General features: G+C 43.2%; 1 protein-coding gene across 1 annotated transcript in view; it reads left to right on the plus strand.

Annotated features, from left to right (window-relative positions):
* Window positions 1-19,459, plus strand: part of Mogat1 (monoacylglycerol O-acyltransferase 1) — a 31,836-nt gene extending 12,377 nt beyond the window's left edge. The window contains exons 2-6 of the mRNA XM_008825814.3: window positions 2,146-2,324; window positions 3,063-3,267; window positions 8,799-8,973; window positions 10,235-10,434; window positions 19,249-19,459. Coding sequence (XP_008824036.1) covers window positions 2,146-2,324; window positions 3,063-3,267; window positions 8,799-8,973; window positions 10,235-10,434; window positions 19,249-19,403 — 914 coding nt within the window. The 3' untranslated portion in view covers window positions 19,404-19,459. The remainder of the gene's footprint in view (window positions 1-2,145; window positions 2,325-3,062; window positions 3,268-8,798; window positions 8,974-10,234; window positions 10,435-19,248) is intronic.
* Window positions 19,460-21,281: the final 1,822 nt, after the last annotated feature.

The raw sequence follows: 21,281 nt of genomic DNA on the forward strand, positions 1-21,281 counted from the left end.
AATCCCAGCACTCAGGAGGCAGAGGCAGGAGGATCTCTGTGAGTTCAAGGCCAACCTGATCTACATAGTGAGTTCCAGGCCAGCTGGGGATTCAGGGAGACCCTGTCTCAAAAAAGAACCCCCCCCCCAAAAAAAGTAACTAAATTTAAGCCGGGTGTGGTAGTGCACACCTGTAGTCCCAGCACTTGGGAGGCAGAGGCAGGTGGATCTTTGTGTCTTTGTGAGTTCAAGGCCAGCCTGGTCTACATGGGGAGTTCCAGGATAGCTGGGGCTACAGGGAGACCCTGCTTCAAAAAGACCAAAAAAAATTTATTTTGTATGTATGTGTATGTTGCTTGCATGTGTAAGTGCACCTGTGTCATGCAGTCCCGGTGGAAGACAGAAGAAGGTGTCGGATCTCCTGGAACTGTAGTTACAGACAGTTGTTAGCTGCCGTGTGGGTGCTGGGAATCGAACCTGGGTCTTCTGCAAAAACAGTCTGTGCTTTTAATCACTGAGCCATCTCTCCAGCCCCTGAGCAATGCATACTTTTAACTGCTGACCCATCTCTCCAGCCCTCTGGTCTTCTAATTAGTTTGTGATTTTGCCTGTTCTAGAATGTCATGCAGTTGCAATCAGAGTGTGCTTCATTTTCATGTTCACTTCTGTCTCATAATAATATACATTTGCCGGGTGTGGTGGTGCACACCTTTAATCCCAGCATTTGGGAGGCAGAGACAGGCAGATCTCTGTGAGTTCAAGGCCAGCCTGGTCCTCATAGTGAATTCCAGGACAGCTGGGGGCACAGGGAGACCATGTCTCAAAAAGACAATAATAATAATAATAATAATAATAATAATAGTAGTAGTAGTAGTAGTAGTAGTAGTAGTAGTAGTAGTAGTAGTATACATTTAAGAGTCTCTTGTCTGGTGTCTTTTTTAAAAAGATTTATTTATTTCTATTTTATATGTATAAGTGTTCTGCTTGCATGTATGTAAGTGCTCCATGTGTGTGCCTGGTGCTCACAGAGGCCAAAAGATAGTATTGGATCTCCTGGAACTGGAGTTAAGGATAGGTGTTAGTGACCATGCGGGTGCTGGGAAGTGAATCTGGGTTCTGGAAGAGCAGTACGTGCTCTTAACCCCCAAGTCATCTCTCCAGACCCTTTTGTGTCTTTTCAGTGACTCATTTCTTTTTAGTGGTGAAAATTTTTCATTGTCTAGATAATACTGCTGTTTCTTTACTCATTCACCTGTAAAGATATATTGGTTGCTTCTAAGTTTTAGCAATTACAAACAGTTCTATAAATATCAATGTGCAAGCCTTTAGTGGACATAAATCTTCAACTCCTGTGGATGAATACCGAGAAGCATGGTAGCTAGACTACAGTAAAAGCAGGCGTGCGTGTGTGCATGTGTGCATGTGTGCGTGCGTGTGTGTGTGTGTGTGTATGTGTTCATGTGAGGATGTGTGTGTGTGTGTGTGTTGTGTGGAGGCTAGGGATTGATATCACTTATCTTACCATATCTCTATTTTTTTGAGAAAAGATCTCTCACTGACCCTGGAGCGAGGCTGACTGGCCAGCAAACTGCAGGGATCTGCAACACATTTATTGTTGCTACTTTAAAAACCATTTGAAAGTAACAAATTAAGTTATACACAGCATGATATTTCATCTCTAAATAATGTCGTGTGCCTCATGATAATAAGGTTTTCTACAAAATCAAAATTCTATTATTGAAAAAAAATCCTATCCAGACATAGTGTTGCGTGTCTATAATTCCAGGATGCTAAGACAGGAGGATTACAAGTCGAGGCCAGCCTAATCTACTAAGTGAGTTCAAAGACAACCTGGGCTCTATTGCAAGACCCTATCTAAAAAAATAATCTAGAGCCTCCATTCTCTCATCTGTAAAAAGGGCATTAAGAGGTCTTTGTCTACTCCATTGCTGTTGTGATTCAGGAGGATTAAATGAAAACATCCAGTCAAGGGACCGGGATGGTGCTTCACATATAATAAGCATCAAACAATCTGTACATAACCTCACCTGAGCAGGAACTCAGGCAGTACTCCTTGGGGATGTTACGTCCATAGGTCAATGACTGTGAAGTATTGGGAGCAGGTAATGACTGATTCCGATTTCAGTACATTTCCCTTTCTTACAGCACAGGTGTGTGTTGCAATCATTGTGATACTGATCATACACAACTACTGGTTCCTTTATGTCCCATATTTGACCTGGCTTTATTTTGACTGGCGTACCCCAGAGCAAGGAGGCAGGAGATCCAACTGGGTCCGAAACTGGACTGTTTGGAGGTACTTTAACGACTATTTTCCAATTCATGTGAGTAGAATTGTCTTCTTAAGTATTATTTTGAGTTGGGAGATGAGTGGAAGTATGTTTTCATTACATGTATCTCAAGCCTTTTCCTTGTCAAGGGAGTGTGTCTTAGTCCATTTGTGCTCCTAGAATGGAGTACCAGAACATCAGAACTTTATATGAAAAACAAAACAAAACAGTGTATTTCTCACTGTCCTGGAGTCTGGGGGCGTCCAGTAGCAAGGTTTCGGTATCTGATGAGTGTCTTCTTGCTGCTTCACCTGCGGCAGATGCAGAAGGGAAAGAGAGGGCAAGAAAGTGTCAGAGGGGCAAACTTGTCTTTTAGAAGGATGAACACCCACAGTAATGGTGTTATTTGGTTCACTCTGCCCTGGTGATCTGATCCCCTCTCACAAGACCCCACCTCTCAACACTACTGCGTTAGGGAATTAAGTTTCCAACACTTGTTTTGTGGGGGACTGGTGGACATAAGCAAATCAGAGCAGACAAAGCTTGCACTTTGGCCAAAGTTACTAAATGAACTTTAAGCCAAGTTGATAAAAGTCTAGAAGGCTGTGTGTGGAGGGATCTGGGCTCAGCAGATAGTTCAGAATTTGAAAAAACACTCCAACCCAGGGAACTAAAATGAGTCATGTTCTCCACTCCCTGCTGACATTAAGAGTAATCATGAGCCCAGCTGTTTCTCACTGGAAACTAATACGGGGACATTTCATTTCCTTATCTCAACACAATGTGCTATAGCTCGTCAAAACCCAGGACTTGGATCCAGGTCACAACTATATATTTGGGTTTCACCCCCATGGAGTACTTGTGGCTGGAGCCTTTGGAAATTTTTGTACAAATTACTCGGACTTCAAAGAGCTGTTTCCCGGCTTCACTGCATACCTCCACGTGCTCCCATTCTGGTTCCGGTGCCCACTCTTCCGAGAGTATCTGATGAGCAGTGGTAAGTAATGGAAGGTCGCTGTTTCTCCAGCATACTAGGATGGCCGCAGACACAGAGCACTTGCTTGGTTTTACATTCTGTGGATCTTCCTCACACCCACTCCTGAACTCTGTGTGCCAGGAGCTTGAGAATGTGCCATTTTTATTTCCGTTCCATCCCAAGTATTTAACACTGCGACTCCAACAAAGGAATGTTCAATAGATATTAATCCAGTGGAAGAATAAAGTAATGAATGCATCTTGTATAGCTAGATGTAGGAAAACAGTCATGACCCAAACAAGTGATAATCACATCTTTGGAGAGGTACTTTGCATACTTTTATGAATAATAGAAATGGAAAAGCCCTCCATAGTATCTTGAAGTAATCACATTGACACGAACCATTCAGTGTGCTGTCTTTGTCCTCCTAGATTATATACAGCTTTGGTTAGAAATAAGACTCCTGGGACTCTGGATATAGGTCTGGTACAGTGCTTGTCTGGTATGAACAAGGCCCGCTTCCACCACCCCATCCCACCCCCAGCACTGAAAGGGAAAGGAAGGGAAAGGAGATCAGAAGAAAAGGAGAGAGAAATAAGAGTCCATCTGCTCTACTCTGGTTTTGTTGTTTTTTTTTTTTGGGGGCGGGGGTGAGACAGAGATTCACTGTGCAGCCCAGGCTGGCCTTCAGGCCTTGAGTTCCTTACTCCTGGCTCCACCTCCTAAGTTTTGGAGCTGTAGCTGTGCCACTGTGCCTGGCCTTGTCTGCTACTCGGAACCATTGGAAAGCTCTTTGATTAGTGAAGCCATAAATTTTACTAATTCTGAGAATAAAATTAATCTGAAACATTTTAGAGATGCTGTATAAATGTATACAGAAGCCTAAGCCTGTGCTGATATCTCATTTCATCTTAAGAGGCTCAATTGATTTGGTTTTCCAACTTGATCAATTTTTGGCTGTGTACTTCAATAGCTTGCAAAGTATTTTATACTTAAATCATGTAGGATGATCATAATTACATATGCAGTTCCTGTGTATAAAGAAAAACAGATGTCTTTTTTTTAAATGGTACCTTCAAGATCAGTGAGTGGCATATTTAGGAACAGACTTTCCATGACCTTCCAGATTTTCAGAGCTTCCTATTAATTTCTCTAGTCAGTACTGCCATTATATATATGGCATCATAAAATACCAGGATCTGCGGCTGGTATTGCAGGCTCTATTTCAGTTTTTCAGCTCTTAAGCAGAACTCAGCCCAATGTGGGCTCCAGGACACACTAGAAGGTGACTTAACGCCCAAAACTCCCAGGTGATCTGCCATCTGGCCTCTAGAGGGAGCACTAACCCCCCAAACGCCCAAGTGATCTGCCATTTGGCCTCTAGAGGGTGCACTAACCCCCCAAACTACAAAAAAGAAAATTATTCCTTTCTCCTTGTTTTGTAGACACTGGGTTAGAGTTTTATAAAAGGAACAAAATCAAAGGTAATTTTTTTTTATTTCAAAAAAGTCACAGAAATAGATTTTCAGTTTACTGCTTGCTGATTCAAAGCACTAGTAAATTTGAGCACAGTAGTTAAGAGAAAGTGTGGTAAAGTCCTGGCATAAGACAGGACTATGCTGCCCTCTTCATGGCCATGCCAGGCACAGTCAGTCTGAGTCTTTCTCCATATGGTGCCCATAGACATTCCCCTTTGCTAGAGCTGACATCTCAGTGAAATCTATGTGCCATCATTGATTTATGATATCATAAAATGGCTCCTTTTACTGCAACCTTCAGTGTCTTAAACGCTAGTAAGAATGCCTAAACCTGTAGCCAATAAATAATTAAGCTGTTATTGTCTCTAAGTCCAGAGTTCTCAGCATCACCTCTAAGGACTGGCTTTCTAAGGACATCCTGTGGTCCAAGGGTCCCTCCTGTGACCCACCTACCATACAGGAGGTTTCTGTGGCTACAGCTTTTCCCAAATCCCAACTCAAAACCATTCTTCTTGACCCATTTTGGGGTGCCTATAACCACCAGATGTCACCAGGACAGTATGTGTTTAAAGGCTTATGTTCTTTCTGTCTACCCATTAAGCCCGAGCAGGTAGCACAGAGCTAGTCATAACAGCCTCATGTATCATGCAGAGAATTTACAGATTTTATCTTGTGGGTAAACCACAGGGAACCATGAGGGGTTTTAAGTTGGTTTGTGTGTGTGTGTGTGTGTGTGTGTGTGTGTGTGTGTGTGTGTGTGTGTGTTTGAGATGGGTTGGATGGAGAGAGGCTAGAGACTATGAAAACAGAGCAGGCCTATGGCAGTGATCAGGAAGACCTGATGAGGACTAAACTGGACAGAGACTCTGATGGTAGAACTATAGAAGACAATGAGCAATGCTTGACAGTGTCAACAAGACTTGATGTTGGATTCATCCTTGGGTAGGCAGTAGCTGTGTATTATCATTATTATCAGAGTCTGATATTATCAATGCAACATCTGGCCAGGAGCAGGTGCCTAATAAATGTTTTGGGATGAATGAGTGAAGTGGTGGCCAATAGAGCAGGAAACACATGAGAGAAGTGATGACTGGGTGGGTGACGGTCTCCTTCACCTTGATTGCTCGTGATGGAAGAGAAACTGTTTCGAAGGAGAATTGGATGCACTGAGTTTGGAGACATGGAGCTCAGTGTCTTTGAGCTGTCAAGGTGGAGATGTCCATTTGGCCACTGGAGATGTGGGCCTGGAGATTGAAGAGGAAGCTCTTTCAGGAGATGGGTTTAGGAGAATTCAGCACACATAAGTGGAAGCTGAGTTCATGGGTGTAGATGAGGTTAGAAGACAATAGAATTAATGATGGGACTCTCAGAAACAGTAGCTTACAGAATGGCCTAGAAATGGAGCCTGGCAGGGCACAAGAATTGGCCAGAAGTAAGCTAGAAGAGTCAGTATCCACAGGGTTGTCTTTGCAAGGGGAGAGATGTTTTTCTCTGACAAAATACTCTGACCAATATCAACTTGGGGAGGAAAGGGTTTATTTAGTCTAATAAATAAACAGTGCTTTACTCAGGGAGCCCAAGGTAGGTACTCAGAGCAGGAACCTGGAAGCAGAAGCTGGAGCATAGACCATGGAGGAATGCTGCTTACTGGCGTCCTCCTCTGGCCCTTGCTCAGCCTGCTTTCTTATGCAACATAGGCCCACCTGCCCAGGTGTGGCACCACCCACAGTGGGCTGGGCCCTCCCATGTCACTCAATAATCAAGAAGATGCCCCACAAACATGACCACAGGCTAGTCCAATAGAGGAAATTCCCCAGTTGAGGCTCCCTCTACCCAGATGTGTCAAGTTGATAACTAAAGCTATCCAGCACAATTGACCCTTTGCCAACTTGACACATAAACATATCACTATTAAGCTACAACCTTTCTATTTCTTATCCCCAAGATAATGTTAATATCACATCAGACAGTACAACCATAAAAGTCCCAGCTCTTAAAAAATTCAAACACTTTAAAAGTTAAAAGTCTTTCTTAATCGCCTCTTAACTATGGGCTCCTGTAAAATCCAAAACAAGTTAAGTACTGTCTTATTTTAAACGGAAGAATTGGGCACACTTAAGCAAAACCAAAGTCTAGCAAAGTAACTCCAGGCTGGGCATCTGGGATTCACTCACGATCTTCTGGGCTCCAAAGGGCTTGAGCAGCTTAACTTCTCTGGCTCTGCTGTCCACAGCACACACAGCTTGCCTTGTAGGCTCAGGCAAGCCCCACTCCACACCTGCTATAGTCCCTGGTGGGTGTCCCATGTCCCATGGTCCTGGCAGCTCCAACATACTGGGGTACCTACTGAAACTGAGACTGCACCTTCACCAATGAGCATTTCTGGCCTCTCAGGGAACAAAACCCCAGACAGATTCTTTCCATGACCCCTTCAATCCTGTGGGTCTTCACTGCAACTGAGGCTGTACTTTCACCCTGGCCTCTCAGGCTGTCAAGCAGTAGCCGCTCTCTAGGACCCCTTCATTCCTTGAAAACCAGTACCATATAGGAGACATACTGAGTCCTGCTTCCAGCTTGAGTTGAAGCCCAGGCCCCCTCTGATTCACAGCTTCTGTGTGCTGACCTTGAGGAAATACTTCCCAGAAGATTTCACCTCAGTGATGCTGATCTCTTGTTACTCACAACTGATTTTTCAGCCCCAGATGACCAGGATCAATTATGCCAGTAAAGCAAAGGTTTTACTTCAGTGGGTCTGGCCTCTTCTTAATCACAGCTGATTCTTCAGCCTCAGCTGACCAGAACCCACAGATTCTCAATTCAAAATATTACATAACAGCCCAGATTGTCTTTGCTTCTCTTGAAACTTCACAAACCAGTTCTCCATTGTCTACACCTCTTTCAGAATTATTTTCCAAGTTTCTACAGAACAGCTCACTAACCTCTAAACACTCAAGGACTTTTCCAGCCCAAAGCTCCAAAACCTTCCACAATCCTCCTCAAAACAACTGGCCAGCTCCGTGACAGCAATACCCCACTTCTGGTACCACTTTCTTTTCTAATTTGCCTTCAATTGCTGTGATAAAAACATTAATCAAAAACAACTTGAGGAGGAAATTATTTATTTTGCTTACAGCACAGTCCATCATTAGGGAATCCAGTGCAAAAACTTGGGGCAGGAACCTGGAGCACAGTCCATGGAGGAACGCTGCTTACTGCCTCAATCCCTCTGGCCTGTGCTCAGCCTGCTTTCTTATGCAATACAGGACAACTTGCCCAGGGGTAGCACTGCCCACAGTGGACTGGGCTCTCCCACATCACTCAACAATCAAGGAAATGCCTCACAGACATGACCACAGGCTGGTTCAATGGAAACAATTCCCCAAATAAGGCTCCCTCAACTCTGGTGTGTCAAGTTGAGAACTAAAGCTGTCCAGCACAGAGAGAGACTATGAATCATTCAGAATTCTGCATTTCCTCAATAGTAGGGAGTCATAATAAAATCAACATTATTTGTGTTAAAGATGAGATATGCTGTCTTTATAAAGGTGGTCTAACACATTCTGTTATGATTAAAAATGTATAAAATGTACAGTGGAAGGAAACATAAGACATTAAAAAGCAATTATCATCGAGATACGGTGACACATGTCTATAATCCCAGCACTTGGGAGGCTGAGGCAGGAAGTGTGCTGTGAGTTCAAGGCCCCCGATCTACAGAGTGAGTTCTACCTAGGACTACAAAGCAACACCCTGTCTGGAAAGAAAGTAAAAGAAAGAAAAGGAAAGCACAGGACAGAAGTGGGGCAGTGGGATCAGAAGTTCCAGGTCAGTTTCAGCTACACAGGGAGTTTGGGACCAGCCCGAGTCACACCAGACCCTATTTCAAAAAATACAAACATACAAAAACCCCATAAACCTGCAGTTTGTACAAAAGCAATCAATGTAGAAAATTTTGGTAAATGCTCACTGTTGCTGCAGAGTATTATAGAAAAAGTTTAATTCTTAAGAAGGAGTGACTACACTTTCTGTTTGACTCACGAAGGAGTGACTACACTTTCTGTTTGACTCACGAAGGGCCAGTTTCAGTGTCTAAGAAGAGCGTGTCCCATGTGTTGAGCAAGGAGGGAGGTGGGAACATTTCTGTCATTGTCCTTGGGGGTGCAGAGGAAGCACTGGATGCTCACCCAGGAAAATCCACGCTGTTCATCCGCCAGCGCAAAGGATTTGTTAAAATTGCCTTGACTCATGGGTAAGTGGCTTTTTTCTGTTTTGTTTTTTATTTTTGTTTATTTGGAGACAGGGTCTCAATATGTAGCCTAGGCTGACCTGGAACTCACTACGTACCCCAGGATGGCCTGAAACTTGTGATCCTCCTGCCTGAGCCTGTCAAGTGCTGGGATTACAGGCATCAGCCACTATTCTTAGCCTAGTTAAGTAACTATTTGTTTAAGGGAAGTAGGTAAAAAAGAATAAGACATTAAACAATCATAGAGAAGAAAAGTCATCTTTTTGGTCCTTAAGGATACTCACCAAGTCAATGTTAGAACAAAAACAGATGCACATGTACTTGGGACTAGACTATGAGCTTTCAATTAAGGTAGCTCAATGTCATTGCACGTAGCAATTTAAAAACAATAGCATTAGAAACTAAAATCTTGCGTACTCAGTGTAAATTTACAGTCAAGTGAATGGAGCTCAATGAAAAAGACAGCTGACCCCAAACCTTGATTTTCTGTAGAATAAAATTCCATGACTGGCATGCTGAAGCTTCCCTAAAGACTCAAGTACAACTGGAAGCATTTCAAACTTTATTCAACCTCAGTGTTTCATATACAGAGTTGGTAATAAGCATAGGAAGGGCTGGATGCTGTATTAGTTACTTTTTCCATTGCTGTGACAAATACCTGACTTCATCAAGTTGAGGAAGGAAGGGTCTGTTTGGGTTCATGGTTTCAGGGGATATAATCCATCATGGTGGGGAGCATGAGGCCATTGGTTACCTTGCAGCATAGCCTATGGGCAGAGAGATGAATGCTGGTACTCAGGTCACTTTCTCCTTTCCTCCGTTTTATTTGTTCCAGGACCCCAATCCGTGGGATGTTACCACCCAAGAAACACCCTCTCAGACATACTCAGAGATGTGTCTCCTAGGTGATTCCAAATCCAGTGAAAAAGCTGGACAAAACAAATTATCTAAATCCTGACATTTAAAATTTGTATCCTTGGGGCTGGACTGATGGCTCAGTAATCAAGAACAGTTGTTGCTCAGTCATGAGGATGAGAGTTTGGATACCAACACCCACATAACAGGCCAGGTGTCCTATGTCCTATGGATGCATGTAACTCCAGCTCTGAGGGAGGGATCTGACACCTTCCTCTGGCCTCTATGTGTATACATGTGTGGGCAGCTGCACACACATAAGCACATACACTCACACAGACACGTACAAATACATAAGTAAAACCTTTAAGTATTTAAAATTTGTTTCCTTCCTCACTGTTATTTGCAGGGCCAGTTTGGTCCCAGTATTTTCTTTTGGTGAAAATGAACTTTTCAAACAAATTAACAACCCTGAAGGCTCGTGGCTTCGAACTGTACAAGAGAGACTGCAGAAGATAATGGGGTTCACCTTGCCACTGTTCCATGCCAGAGGAATTTTCCAGTATAATTTTGGCCTAATGCCCTATCGGAAACCGATCCATACTGTTGGTACGTATATGAAATAAAATTATCTTGCTTCAAGCAATCGTTATGGGCTGGGTGCTAATAATGCAAAAGAAGTGGCCTTGAATTCGAATGTCTTAATATCGTATATGTTACCTGGACTTTAATTAAGACCCTTTTACATTTGAGTGGAAACAGATGACTTTCTAGAACTTCACTGTTGAACCACAGGTAGACACAGAGTTTAGACATGAAGTTTCTAGGACTCCTTAATGAACCCGCTTCTCAGCACCAGCTTGCTCTAGCACAACAGCTCAGTGACGAATGAGTCATCTCAGTCTGTTAAATATTTAAAAGTCTCTGTACACATCACAGTCCTTTCACCCAGGCATCGGTGTCTTACCAAAAGCAGGTTTTAGGCCACTGACTATATTCGTATGTATTTGAATAGAGAATGATTTCAAAGTTGTATGTTTGGGTGAATTGAAATGGGGAGAGGAGGGTGAAAATCGAAAGGAGAGGAAAGCAGAGCCCCATCTGGTGACGTGTCCATAGTTCCAGCTGCTTGGATTACCCGAGCACAAAGTCAGCCTGAGCAACGGAGCAACAGACACAGCCTCTGTCTCAAAAAGTAAACAAACATAAATAAGAGGCAGGAGCGAGAGGTTTTGGAAGAGGCTGGAAAGTTGAAAATGAGAAAGTGCTGAACGTAGCAGAATTAACCAAAACTTGGTACTTTATATGAAATGAAAGTAGTATTTTTACCTTGTTATCTTCCCAAATGAAATCTGAGCACAGTGACTTTTTTAAAAAGATGTTTCACTAGAATAGGATGTGCTTTGTGTCCACCCCCCGCCCCCCAGCCTTTCTCTTTATGACAAGGTCTCATGTAGCACAGGATGGAACTTGCTATATAGCCAGGGATGCCTCACTAGACTCCCTCCTGCTGGGGTTCCAGGCAGGCCTGGTTTTAGAATAGAGTTTTCTGCTGTCAGTTTATATGAGCTTTGCATTTCAGATGCAGTCACGTGATAGCTATTTTTAACTGCCGTATTTAACTCAGATGGAATGTGGCAGCCTGTTGGTTGGTTAGTTACAGTACTACAAACACAGTTATGTTTAAGTTTGCAATTGTAATTGTACTTCATGGCCAGCAGGCTACATTCATCTGGCATGATATTAATCATTTTTGGTCTCTTATGTACAAAGTACTATTGTTGGTTGGGGAGTAGAAAACAAAGAAATTACAAGTCATGATTTGGGGAATACATTTAATTAGATGTAACTCATGATCATATGAAATAAGGTGTAAATACTGAAAATAAAGGGCATTCTGTGACTTAAATGATGTTAGTTATTACCATCTTGGGGCTAACTTTTTTTTTTTTTTTTAATAAGTAGAGTGACCTGCTATCTGATCTAGTTAAATTATGCCTCTCCTGACAAATCCAAAATCAGTGGTGTTGCTGAATCTGAGCTAGTTGTCAGGGCATGAAAAGTTCATGCCATATTGTGCTTCTTTAAAACACTCAGAATAGGGGCTGGAGAGATGGCTCAGCAGTTAAGAACACTATCTGTTCTTGCAGAAGACCCGGGTTCGAATCCCAGCACACACATGGCAGCTAACAACTATCTGTAATTCCAGTTCCAGGGGATCCAACAGTCTCTTCTGTCCTCTGTGGGCATTGCAAAACAGGTGCACTTACCTACAGGCAGGCAATACACGCATACACACAAAATTAAAAAAAAAAAAACCTCAGAATCGGGAAATTCCTTTGGTTCATCCCTCTACTTACTCCTCCCAAACAATTATGATTACTAGTCCATAGCATCTCCTGTGTTCCATTTTTTTTCCTGTGTTCCACTATTATTTGAAGCCTTTATATGAAGTTTAGAGTATAAATATTTCATAAAGACCAGCTGTCAGTGATCTTAGGGCAGTAGTACAGGAATCGATGATTCAAGCAGCCCAGCTTGTGGGAACCACACTTGCCTTGTATGAGCATGGCATGTTCAATCCTCGTATGGCAAAAAGGAAGGAAGGGAGGAAGGAGGGAAGGAAGGAAGGAAGGAAGGAAAAGGGAGGAAGGAAGGAATGAAGGAAGGAAGGGAGGAAGGAAGGAAGGAAGAGAGGGAGGAAGGAAGGAAAAGAGAGGAAGGAAGGAAGCAAAAGGGAGGAAGGAAGGGAGGAAGGAAGGAAGGGAGGGAGGATGGAAGGAAGGGAGAGGGAGGAAGGAAGGAAGGAAAAGGGAGGAAGGAAGGAAGGAAGGAAGGAAGGGAGGGAGGAAGGAAGGGAGGGAGGGAGGGAGGAAGGAAGGAAGGAAGGAAAGAAGGAAGGAAGGGAGGAAGGAAGGGAGGGAGGGAGAAAGGGATTAGTTCTTGCCATCAGTAGGCATGCCATGATGGCTTGTGGCTAAAATGGACCCCAGCTCTACATAGATTAATGTTGACATTAAGAGCCATTATTATGAGCCAGGATGGTGACACAGGCCTTTAAATAAACCCAGCACTCAGGAGGCAGAGACATGCAGAACTCTGTGAGATCAAGGCCAGCCTGGTCTATATGGTGAGTTCTAGGCCACATGGGGCTACAAAGAGACACTGTCTCAAAAAATAAAAAAATTTTAAAAAGAATCATTATTATGCATCAGGCAGATGTGCTGAAGGAAGTGGTGGGGTTCAAGGTCTGACTCTAGGTGACAGTGAAGGTTCCATTTTCCTCCCTCAACCTCAGAGTTTCCAACTCTTAAGAGAAGAGGTGAGTGGAACTGGCCTGTCCTCTTTCAGAGTTCTCCAGGGATTGTATTTCATGATGCATGGGATAGTGACTCCAGGGCTGGGCAGGTGCAGGCTAGAACTCAGAACAGAAGTCTTCCTGTATAGCTCACTGAGAGTTTCAAATGCATTGAGCTTTCTCTGTATAAGGATTCCTGCCAAAATATTCATTTGAATCAAATCATGAGGAAATAGACAAATGGCTCATTAAAAATCTGTTTCTAGAACAGAGAGGAGGAGGTACTTGGAGACACAAAGCAGCTGTCATGTATTGGAGAAAAACAAATGCAAGCAAGGTTATTGAGGCCATTGTTGGAGTGTGAATGTGGACTAAGTGCAAAATAGTGGGTGGAGGTTAATTTCGTAGGCGTGATCATGGTGATGAGTAGGCATTGTTTTTACTCTTAGATAATGAAATAGCTAGGGATGATTCACAGGACTGAATTAGTGCTGTCCACACCTTACTTTCAGATGCTTTTACAGAGATAAAATTAGGCTAGGCACGGTGACACACGTCTGTGATTCTTGCACTTGGGAGCCAGAGACAGAAAGATTGGTGCAAGTTTAAGGCTAACCTGGGCTACATAGCAAGATTCTGTCTCAAAAACAAACAAAATTCTTAATAAAGGAGTGGGGAAGTAGCCCAGTCAGTAGCATACACAAAGCTTACATTCGAGTCCAGCATAAAACAGATTACCATGGCTCACACCTGCAATTCCAGTGCTTGGGAGGTGGAAGCAAGAGAATCCAGTGTTCAAGGTCATCCTCAGCTACATACTGAGTTCAAGGACAACCTGGGCTACATGAGACCTTATCTCAAAAACAAAAACAAAACACCCCCCCACCAATTCCTATGTATATTGATATACATGCATGTGCTTACACGAAGAAGATACTAGACCTTGTCGAATGCCAGTCAGGGGTATGCAAGTACTTATGATACTGTTCTTTGTTCAGTTTGAGATTTTAAATAGAAAGAACAGGGAAGGAAATGTACTTCATTAATAAAATTGATTTGAAACCACATAAGGGCAAAACTAGTCCAATATGTCGTAAATCATTATCATATACTGGTGGGGGAAACGTGGCTAAGGGATTTCTGAATTGGAAAGGAAAGGGATGTAATTTAAGTTTAATTTATAACACAGGAGGGATGAAAGGTAATGACAGTGTCATGGAGACTGAGGGAGATGAGGCAAAATTCTGCCTCTACCTTTAAAAAATATTTTATTTATTATTTTTATTTTATGTGTATGAGTGTATCGCCCGCATGTATTTAAGTGCACCTGTGTTGTGCAGAGCCTGTAGAGGTCAGAAGAGGGCATCGGATTCCCCTGGGACTGGAGTTACAGACGATTGTTAGCCGCCTTGTGGGTGAATCGAACCTGAGTCTGCCTCTGCGTTTTTAGTGTCTCTAACAGGGCCTAAGTATTCCACTGGCATGAGTCAGATCACCAAGGGAAAGGCATTCAAATCTCCCATGTCCATGGGAGCCCCATGGAAAATGAAGACCCACAGAAGCCAGTAGGGGACACATTGATATGCTGTGTTGACCAAAGCTAGAGAGTTGTGGGAAATACATGCAGACACTAAAGGAGGGAAAGTTATTTTAACAAGGTCTGCAGAGGTTTCTTTTGGCTAGCCTCCCATGTCTGATGATAAGAATATTTCTTTCTTCCTGGTATAAGGAGGGTATCATTTACATGGATGTTTTATTTCCTACTCTCAGTCAGAAAAGGGGAGTTCAGAACACTGAAAAGCACCATCTGCAATGTTTTAAAGTGCCTTTAGCTCAAAATAACCCTGTGCCAAGTAGCATAGCAGGTGGCATATCTGGGGCACTTAGTGAAACATGCTAACTGCTCAGTGAACATTCAGGAGTATGTACCTCCATATATGCAATCACAGTATACATATGCTTGTGTGTAGTTCCATGAGGTCATCATTTTTGACCTTCCACTAGAGACTGGATCTGAACTCAGGGTTCCTTTGCACCCAACTTTCTGTTCTTTACAATTCTCCTTGGCCCTCTGAGAACGTCCTGTTCTTTCTCCAGTACTATGCCTTAAGGAAGCGAAGTTCTTGCATGAGCCTGAGCACGATGCCTGGTGTAGTGTCACACACTTGTAATCCCAGCACTTGAAAGGCTGAGGCAGGAGGATTACCATGAGTTTGAGGATAGCCTAGGCTATATAGTGAGTTCAAGGCCACCTTTTTTCCTTTTTATCTTAAAAAGGGGGGAAATCTGAGGGTTATAATCTCTATGGAATCTTTTGAACTACAGAAAAATAGAACAAAAAATGTTTTTATTTTGAAAGATCTACTCTTTACCTCCATGAGAAAAAGCATCCGCCTCCTACGGTGTGTACTGGCCACAAAATCATTGTCTATCCCAGGCAAATGTAGCTCGTGGAGGGGGAGCAGGCCTGCTGTGGGAGGCCACAGATGCATAGTCAACCTTGAATTGTTGCATGAGATTGAGAAAATGCAGCAGAGGAGAACCCAGCAGCTCCAGATCAGTGAAAGCCCCCAACCCTGCCTCAAATAGCCCTTGGCTGGAATCCCCAGGACAGGGAAGTTATACTTCTAAGAACAGCCTGATGCAGCTGTTTTTGCCCTTATGTCGTAAAAAGAGATTTTGCAGCCATTTGCACCCAACTCAGTGCCTACTGAAAGCACTTTTTTCCTTCTCTTTAAGTAGTATAAATTTTTTCTCTTTGTGCAGACAGTCCTGGTCTTTAAGGGCTCCAGGGTCCCTTTTCAGAAAATCCCAATTTGTGATGATTCAGTTCAGATCAGTTCCAGGTGGATCTTGTCATTTGACCCCTCACCAAACTGTATTTAATAAGAGCTAAAATGTAATGAAAACTTGGAACACACCAAGTAGGTTTTTTTTTTTTTTTTTTTTTTTTTTTTTCATGCCATTTTCTAGAAACAGGGCCTCACTGTGGTCTAAGCTCACCTGGAATTTGTCATCCTTTGCTTCTCAAGTCTGGGATTACAGGTATGAGCTGCCACACCTGGTTCATACTAGATATTTTTCTCTTTTCTTTTTCCTAACTCTCTCCCTCTCCCTCTTTCTGGCAGTTCTAGTAGAGTTCACACCAGGGTTTTTGTTTTTTGGTTTGTTTTGGTCTTTTTGAGACAGGGTTTCCCTGTAGCCCCAGCTGACCTGGAACTTGCTATGTAGACCAGGATGGCCTCAAACTCAGAGATCCACCTGCCTCTGCCTCCAAGTGCTTAGGTTAAAAGCATGTGCCACCACACCCGGCCCTTCATTCCAGGTTCTTGACATGAGCTCAGACCCCAAGAAATCGAGTGCTGGCTGGGTGGCCGTAGGGCAGGTGTGAAGCAAGGTAGGACCCTGGGGTCACTGCCTGATGGGCGGTGCTTGCCAGCTGCCACCATTCTGCAGAAGGCCAGGTGCCCTTTCTGAGGCCAGGTGGCAGGAGGGCCATGGATGCCTCCATGTGTCCATCTCACTCCCTGTGGCAGAGCCCATCCCTGAAGTTTTCACATCTTTGACACTGCAGTTAAGAATCCTGATGTTTTTTCTTTGGACCAGCTAACTAACCTTATCTGTAAAGCAGGAAGAGTCATGGTTACCCTCCTTGATTCCCAGGATTTGATTTAATGACATCTGGTAGACTCCATAAACAACAGGCTCAATTAAGATTTTTAAATTAATTTTATTCACTTGTATATTGTGTACGTGTGTGTGTGTGTGTGTGTGTGTGTGAGTATTTTGCCTGCGTGTGTGTAAGTCTCAATTAAGATTTTTAAATTAATTTTATTCACTTGTATATTGTGTGCGTGTGTGTGTGTGTGTGTGTGTGTGTGTGTGTGAGTATTTTGCCTGCGTGTGTGTAAGTGCACCACATTCATGCAATGCTGCTGGAGGCCAGAAGGCGGCATCTGATCCCTCGGACCTGGAGTTACATACAGATGGTTGTTAGCTGCTTTGTGGTGCTGGAAACTGAACTCTGGGCCTGTGGAAGGACAGCAAATGCCCTTAACCACTGAGCCTTTTCTCCAGCCAGCTCAGTTCAATTTTAAAGAAATGAGAGTGAAACTGAACTCACACCAGGAGCTTGTTCATGCTGCTTCTGGTTGGGGGATTTTTCTGCCTCATACCTGCCAGAAGAGCTTCCCTGAGTTTATTAGTCAAAGCATGATCATGCTGGACAAGTTTTTGTTTTGCTACCTCTGGCTTTATCCCTAAAAAGCAATAGAGAAAGATTTCTCACTCTCTAATTCAGTTTGGGGGTAGTTTAGGAATAATGGGAAGAAATGCTAGACTTAAATACTCGCTGCTGGGTATTTTTGTGTGTGTGTCATTTAGGCACTTTGAGCATCTCAGTTCTCCTGTAAGTTAACAGGAGAAAGGCAAATTGTGTCCATCTCACAAGAGAAAAGTCTTATGATAAATAAGGGCTGTCTTACAGCTCTTTGAGAGAGAACTCCTGAAATATGATAAAACTGTTAGTAACAGAGGATAGGACTGAACCGGACCATGTGTAGCTTCTAGAAAGGAGATGACCTAATTCACAGTGCACAAGCCTTACACAGCTGGGAACAACATGCTCACGGTTACCTTCTTAGGCCTTCGTGTGGCTCCACTGATTGCCATTCCCACCCTGAATGGGCCTCTTTCACCGAGATAGTTTCCCTAGAAAACTAGACCTATTTCTAGGAAACTACAAATTTACTAGCAAATTTGCATATAGATTTGTTAGGTTTTTCTCCTCAAAGTTCAGAACTGTGGAGAAGCTTTGAGAGCTTTATCCCATCCAGAGAGAAAGCTAAGACTAGGCCTGTGCTATTCACTATGTAGCTGAGGCTGGCCCGCGACTCCTGAGGCTCCTGCCTCCACCTCCTGGGCTCTGGGATTGTATGCGACTACCACAGCATCTGACTGTTTCCATGTCTTTATGTCAGCATAAAAGTTCTGATGTCTACCGTGTACAGATTTGACATGCAAGCTATCAGAGAAAACTGTTCATGAGCATTTGGAGGCTCTATCTTGTGAATCATTAGCCTTTTGGAGTGTGGGTGCGATCACTCCCTTCTCCGAGCATCTTCAGCCTTCGGGTCAGTGGCAGCATCTAGCCAGCAGGGGGCGCAGTGCATGTGCGTGCCAAAAACGGATTTCTGTAGTCTCTAAAAACCCGAGATTATTTATTATACGAACGTCCTTTAAGCTATGTACAGAAGATGCCAGATTTACTTTTAATTAATCTGTGTGTTTATAATTAAACAGGTGAAACAAATGCTTTCTCATTTATAGAAAATTCATATGACACAGGTAAAGCGAGCTTACCCCCATTCTTACTTTCTTTTCCTAGAGGGAAATGTTAGTCTTTCCAGATTGTTCCGGTACCTGAAAAACACTGGTGCACCTAGAAATATAATTTTTTTCATAAAGCGGGTCACACTTTGTTTTACAACTTTTCTTTGATGTGTGTATAACACATTGTGTGTGTTACATATTTGTGTGTGTGTTTTTAAACTGGCTGCCTAGGGTTCCATTGACTAATGCTCCATGGTTTATTTAATAATTTTCCTGTTGAGTTTTCGTTGCTTTCGGCTAACCACTATTACATATAGCGGGATCTTTGTGATTATATGTGTGTCTCTGGTACAGATACTTCACAGTCAAGACAAGCAGTAGTTTTAATTGTTCAGAAAGATATCAAAAAGTGTCAGGAGAGGGATGCCACGTGACCTGAGGTTTTCACAGCCATAATAGGAACACTGTCGCCCCGCTGTCAGCTGTGCCCCAGGGAGGAGGCGGTGACGTGGCCCAGGGACGCCCACTTAGCTCCCAGCTGCAGGCAGCACAGTGGCGTGTTTGACTTGAGTCAGATCCACCAGGGGACTGACAGCCCAGCGTCTGCTGAGAAGGAAACACTGTTATTTGTTGTCAAGTGGGATGGTGTGACTGAGGTAGGCAGCCAGTGAGATGAGGAGGGACTGGAGCCAGCAGGCTGGGGGGATTCTGATTGGCAGCTCTGTGAGCTGCAGGCCCAGGTTGTGATGGAGTGTTCTCTTCCTCTCTGATGAGACCTGCCCTGTTTTTCACAGTTGGCCGCCCCATCCCTGTCAGTCAGACTCTACATCCGACCCCAGGGCAGATCGAGGAGCTGCATCAGACCTACATGGAGGAGCTGAGGAAACTGTTTGAGGAGCACAGAGGGAAGTATGGGGTTCCAGAGAATGAAAGTCTCATTTTTAAGTGATTGTCACGGAAGACAAAAGAACATCATCTTGAGAGAATAAATATTTTAAATGTTTACTGTGTTTTTCTTTGGACTACAGAATCCAATTTGCAACTGAAAAGTATTGTTGATGGAGATGGATGTTGCTGTCTTACACTGTCTTACACTGTGGTAAATGAAAATTGGGAGCATGAAGGACTGGGAGGGTAGCTCAGTGGTGGAGTGCTTGCCTAGCTTGGGTAAGACCCCAAGTTCAGTCCTCAGCACTGGAAAAGAAATACAGTAGATGACTATAGGCTAAGATTGGAAATGACTAAGACTTATCTTCTGAATCCATGGAGACAAAATCACTTTTCAGGTTCTTAAAAGGTTTAGAATTACTCATGTGCTCAGAGCAAAAGTAAAATGCCAACTTCACAGAGTCATTAGACTCTTACTGAACACCACTGTAGCTGTTCAACACAGCTGAACATTTAGGCGAGGTATAGTTTACCATATAGAAAGCTAAAGGAAACAGTGTTGTGCTTGAACAGAGCATTTGTTACTGAATGATGTCAGTTTTAATACTAAGATAATTTGATCCTTTAGGCCATATCAATTTTTTTATATCAGTGCAGCATTTTTATGCCATTTTAGAAACAAGATGAGTCTGACACATGGAATCCCATATGAACAGATCCTTGTCTCATTTCTGTTCACGCTCAGAAACAGGTTTATCTGCAATGGACAAGCAAGTCTACATGGGACATGGGATTCGCCTGTGCTTTAGAATGCGGTGAAGTACTAGAGATTCCAAAAGGTTTCTCTGGCAATAGAAATGCGCTTTATTTTCTTCCCTAAGTAGCCTTTTTGCTTAATACAAACTGAAAGAACGTTTCTTATCTGGTGAGGAATGTCCAGTTCACGGTTAACTGAAGTTGAGTCTCTTCTGCTTTCCAGTGTCCCTGGTGTCTGGGACAGCTTAGGGCACTCAGTGGGCACAAACAAGTACTTGTTTAATGAGTGTGACAAGCAAACTTTGCTGTGACATGAAGACTTTCTGAAGCTATTCCATAGAACAGAACCAGTTCAAGCCAAGACCTGCTTAAAACAGGAGAAAAGTTGCTGTATCTAATTCTCCACACCAATAATCAACAGTCCTATATGTTGTTATGAGCAAGTCAGAAGGTTTCTGATTTTCAGTCACTAATCATTAGGTAAGAAGAATGTCCCTCAGAACAGTGCCTTCATTGCTAGGTATTTGCTTCTGTGCGGTCTGCACGCTGGTATTTGTGAGCAATTTCACCAACCCATGGGGTCATATATCTTAAAGTTTCCAAGTTTTAAAACATTAAGTTCTGGACTGGGGCCTGGAATGTTCAGCGATAATAAAGCATAATGCTAGGGCTGGGGAGATAGCTCAGCCAGTAATATGCTTGTTGTCTAAGCATAAAGACTTAAGCTCCAATCCCTAAAATCCAGGTGTGGTGGCCCATGCCTGCAATCCCAGTGCCAGGGAGATGGAGACAGGTGGGTCCCCAGAGCTCACTGGCTACCAAGCAAGTGATAGAACTTATCTCAGAAGACAAGGAGGGCATCACCTGTGGAATGACAGTTGAGGCTGTCCTCTGGCCTCCATTCACATATATACTCATCTGTATATATATTGATGCACACATGCACACATGCACACAAAACATCTTCCTGGACAATACCAAAAAGCATTTCACACATGAGAAAATAAACCTCAGTTGCTCTACCTGAGCAACTCAAGAATTTATTGACCCAAAGCTTTGGACTCAACTTTTTTCCCCTCAAAGCAGGGCCTTTCAATTATTTCAGACCCATGAATTCATCTCTTTGAAGTTTATTGAATACTCAGCACTCATGATCTTTTTTTACTTCACAGTTAGGAGGCCA

Source organism: Nannospalax galili, unplaced genomic scaffold (genome assembly GCF_000622305.1).
Source record: "Nannospalax galili isolate Female #2095 unplaced genomic scaffold, S.galili_v1.0 scaffold127, whole genome shotgun sequence".
In the NCBI taxonomy this organism is placed as follows: domain Eukaryota; kingdom Metazoa; phylum Chordata; class Mammalia; order Rodentia; family Spalacidae; genus Nannospalax; species Nannospalax galili.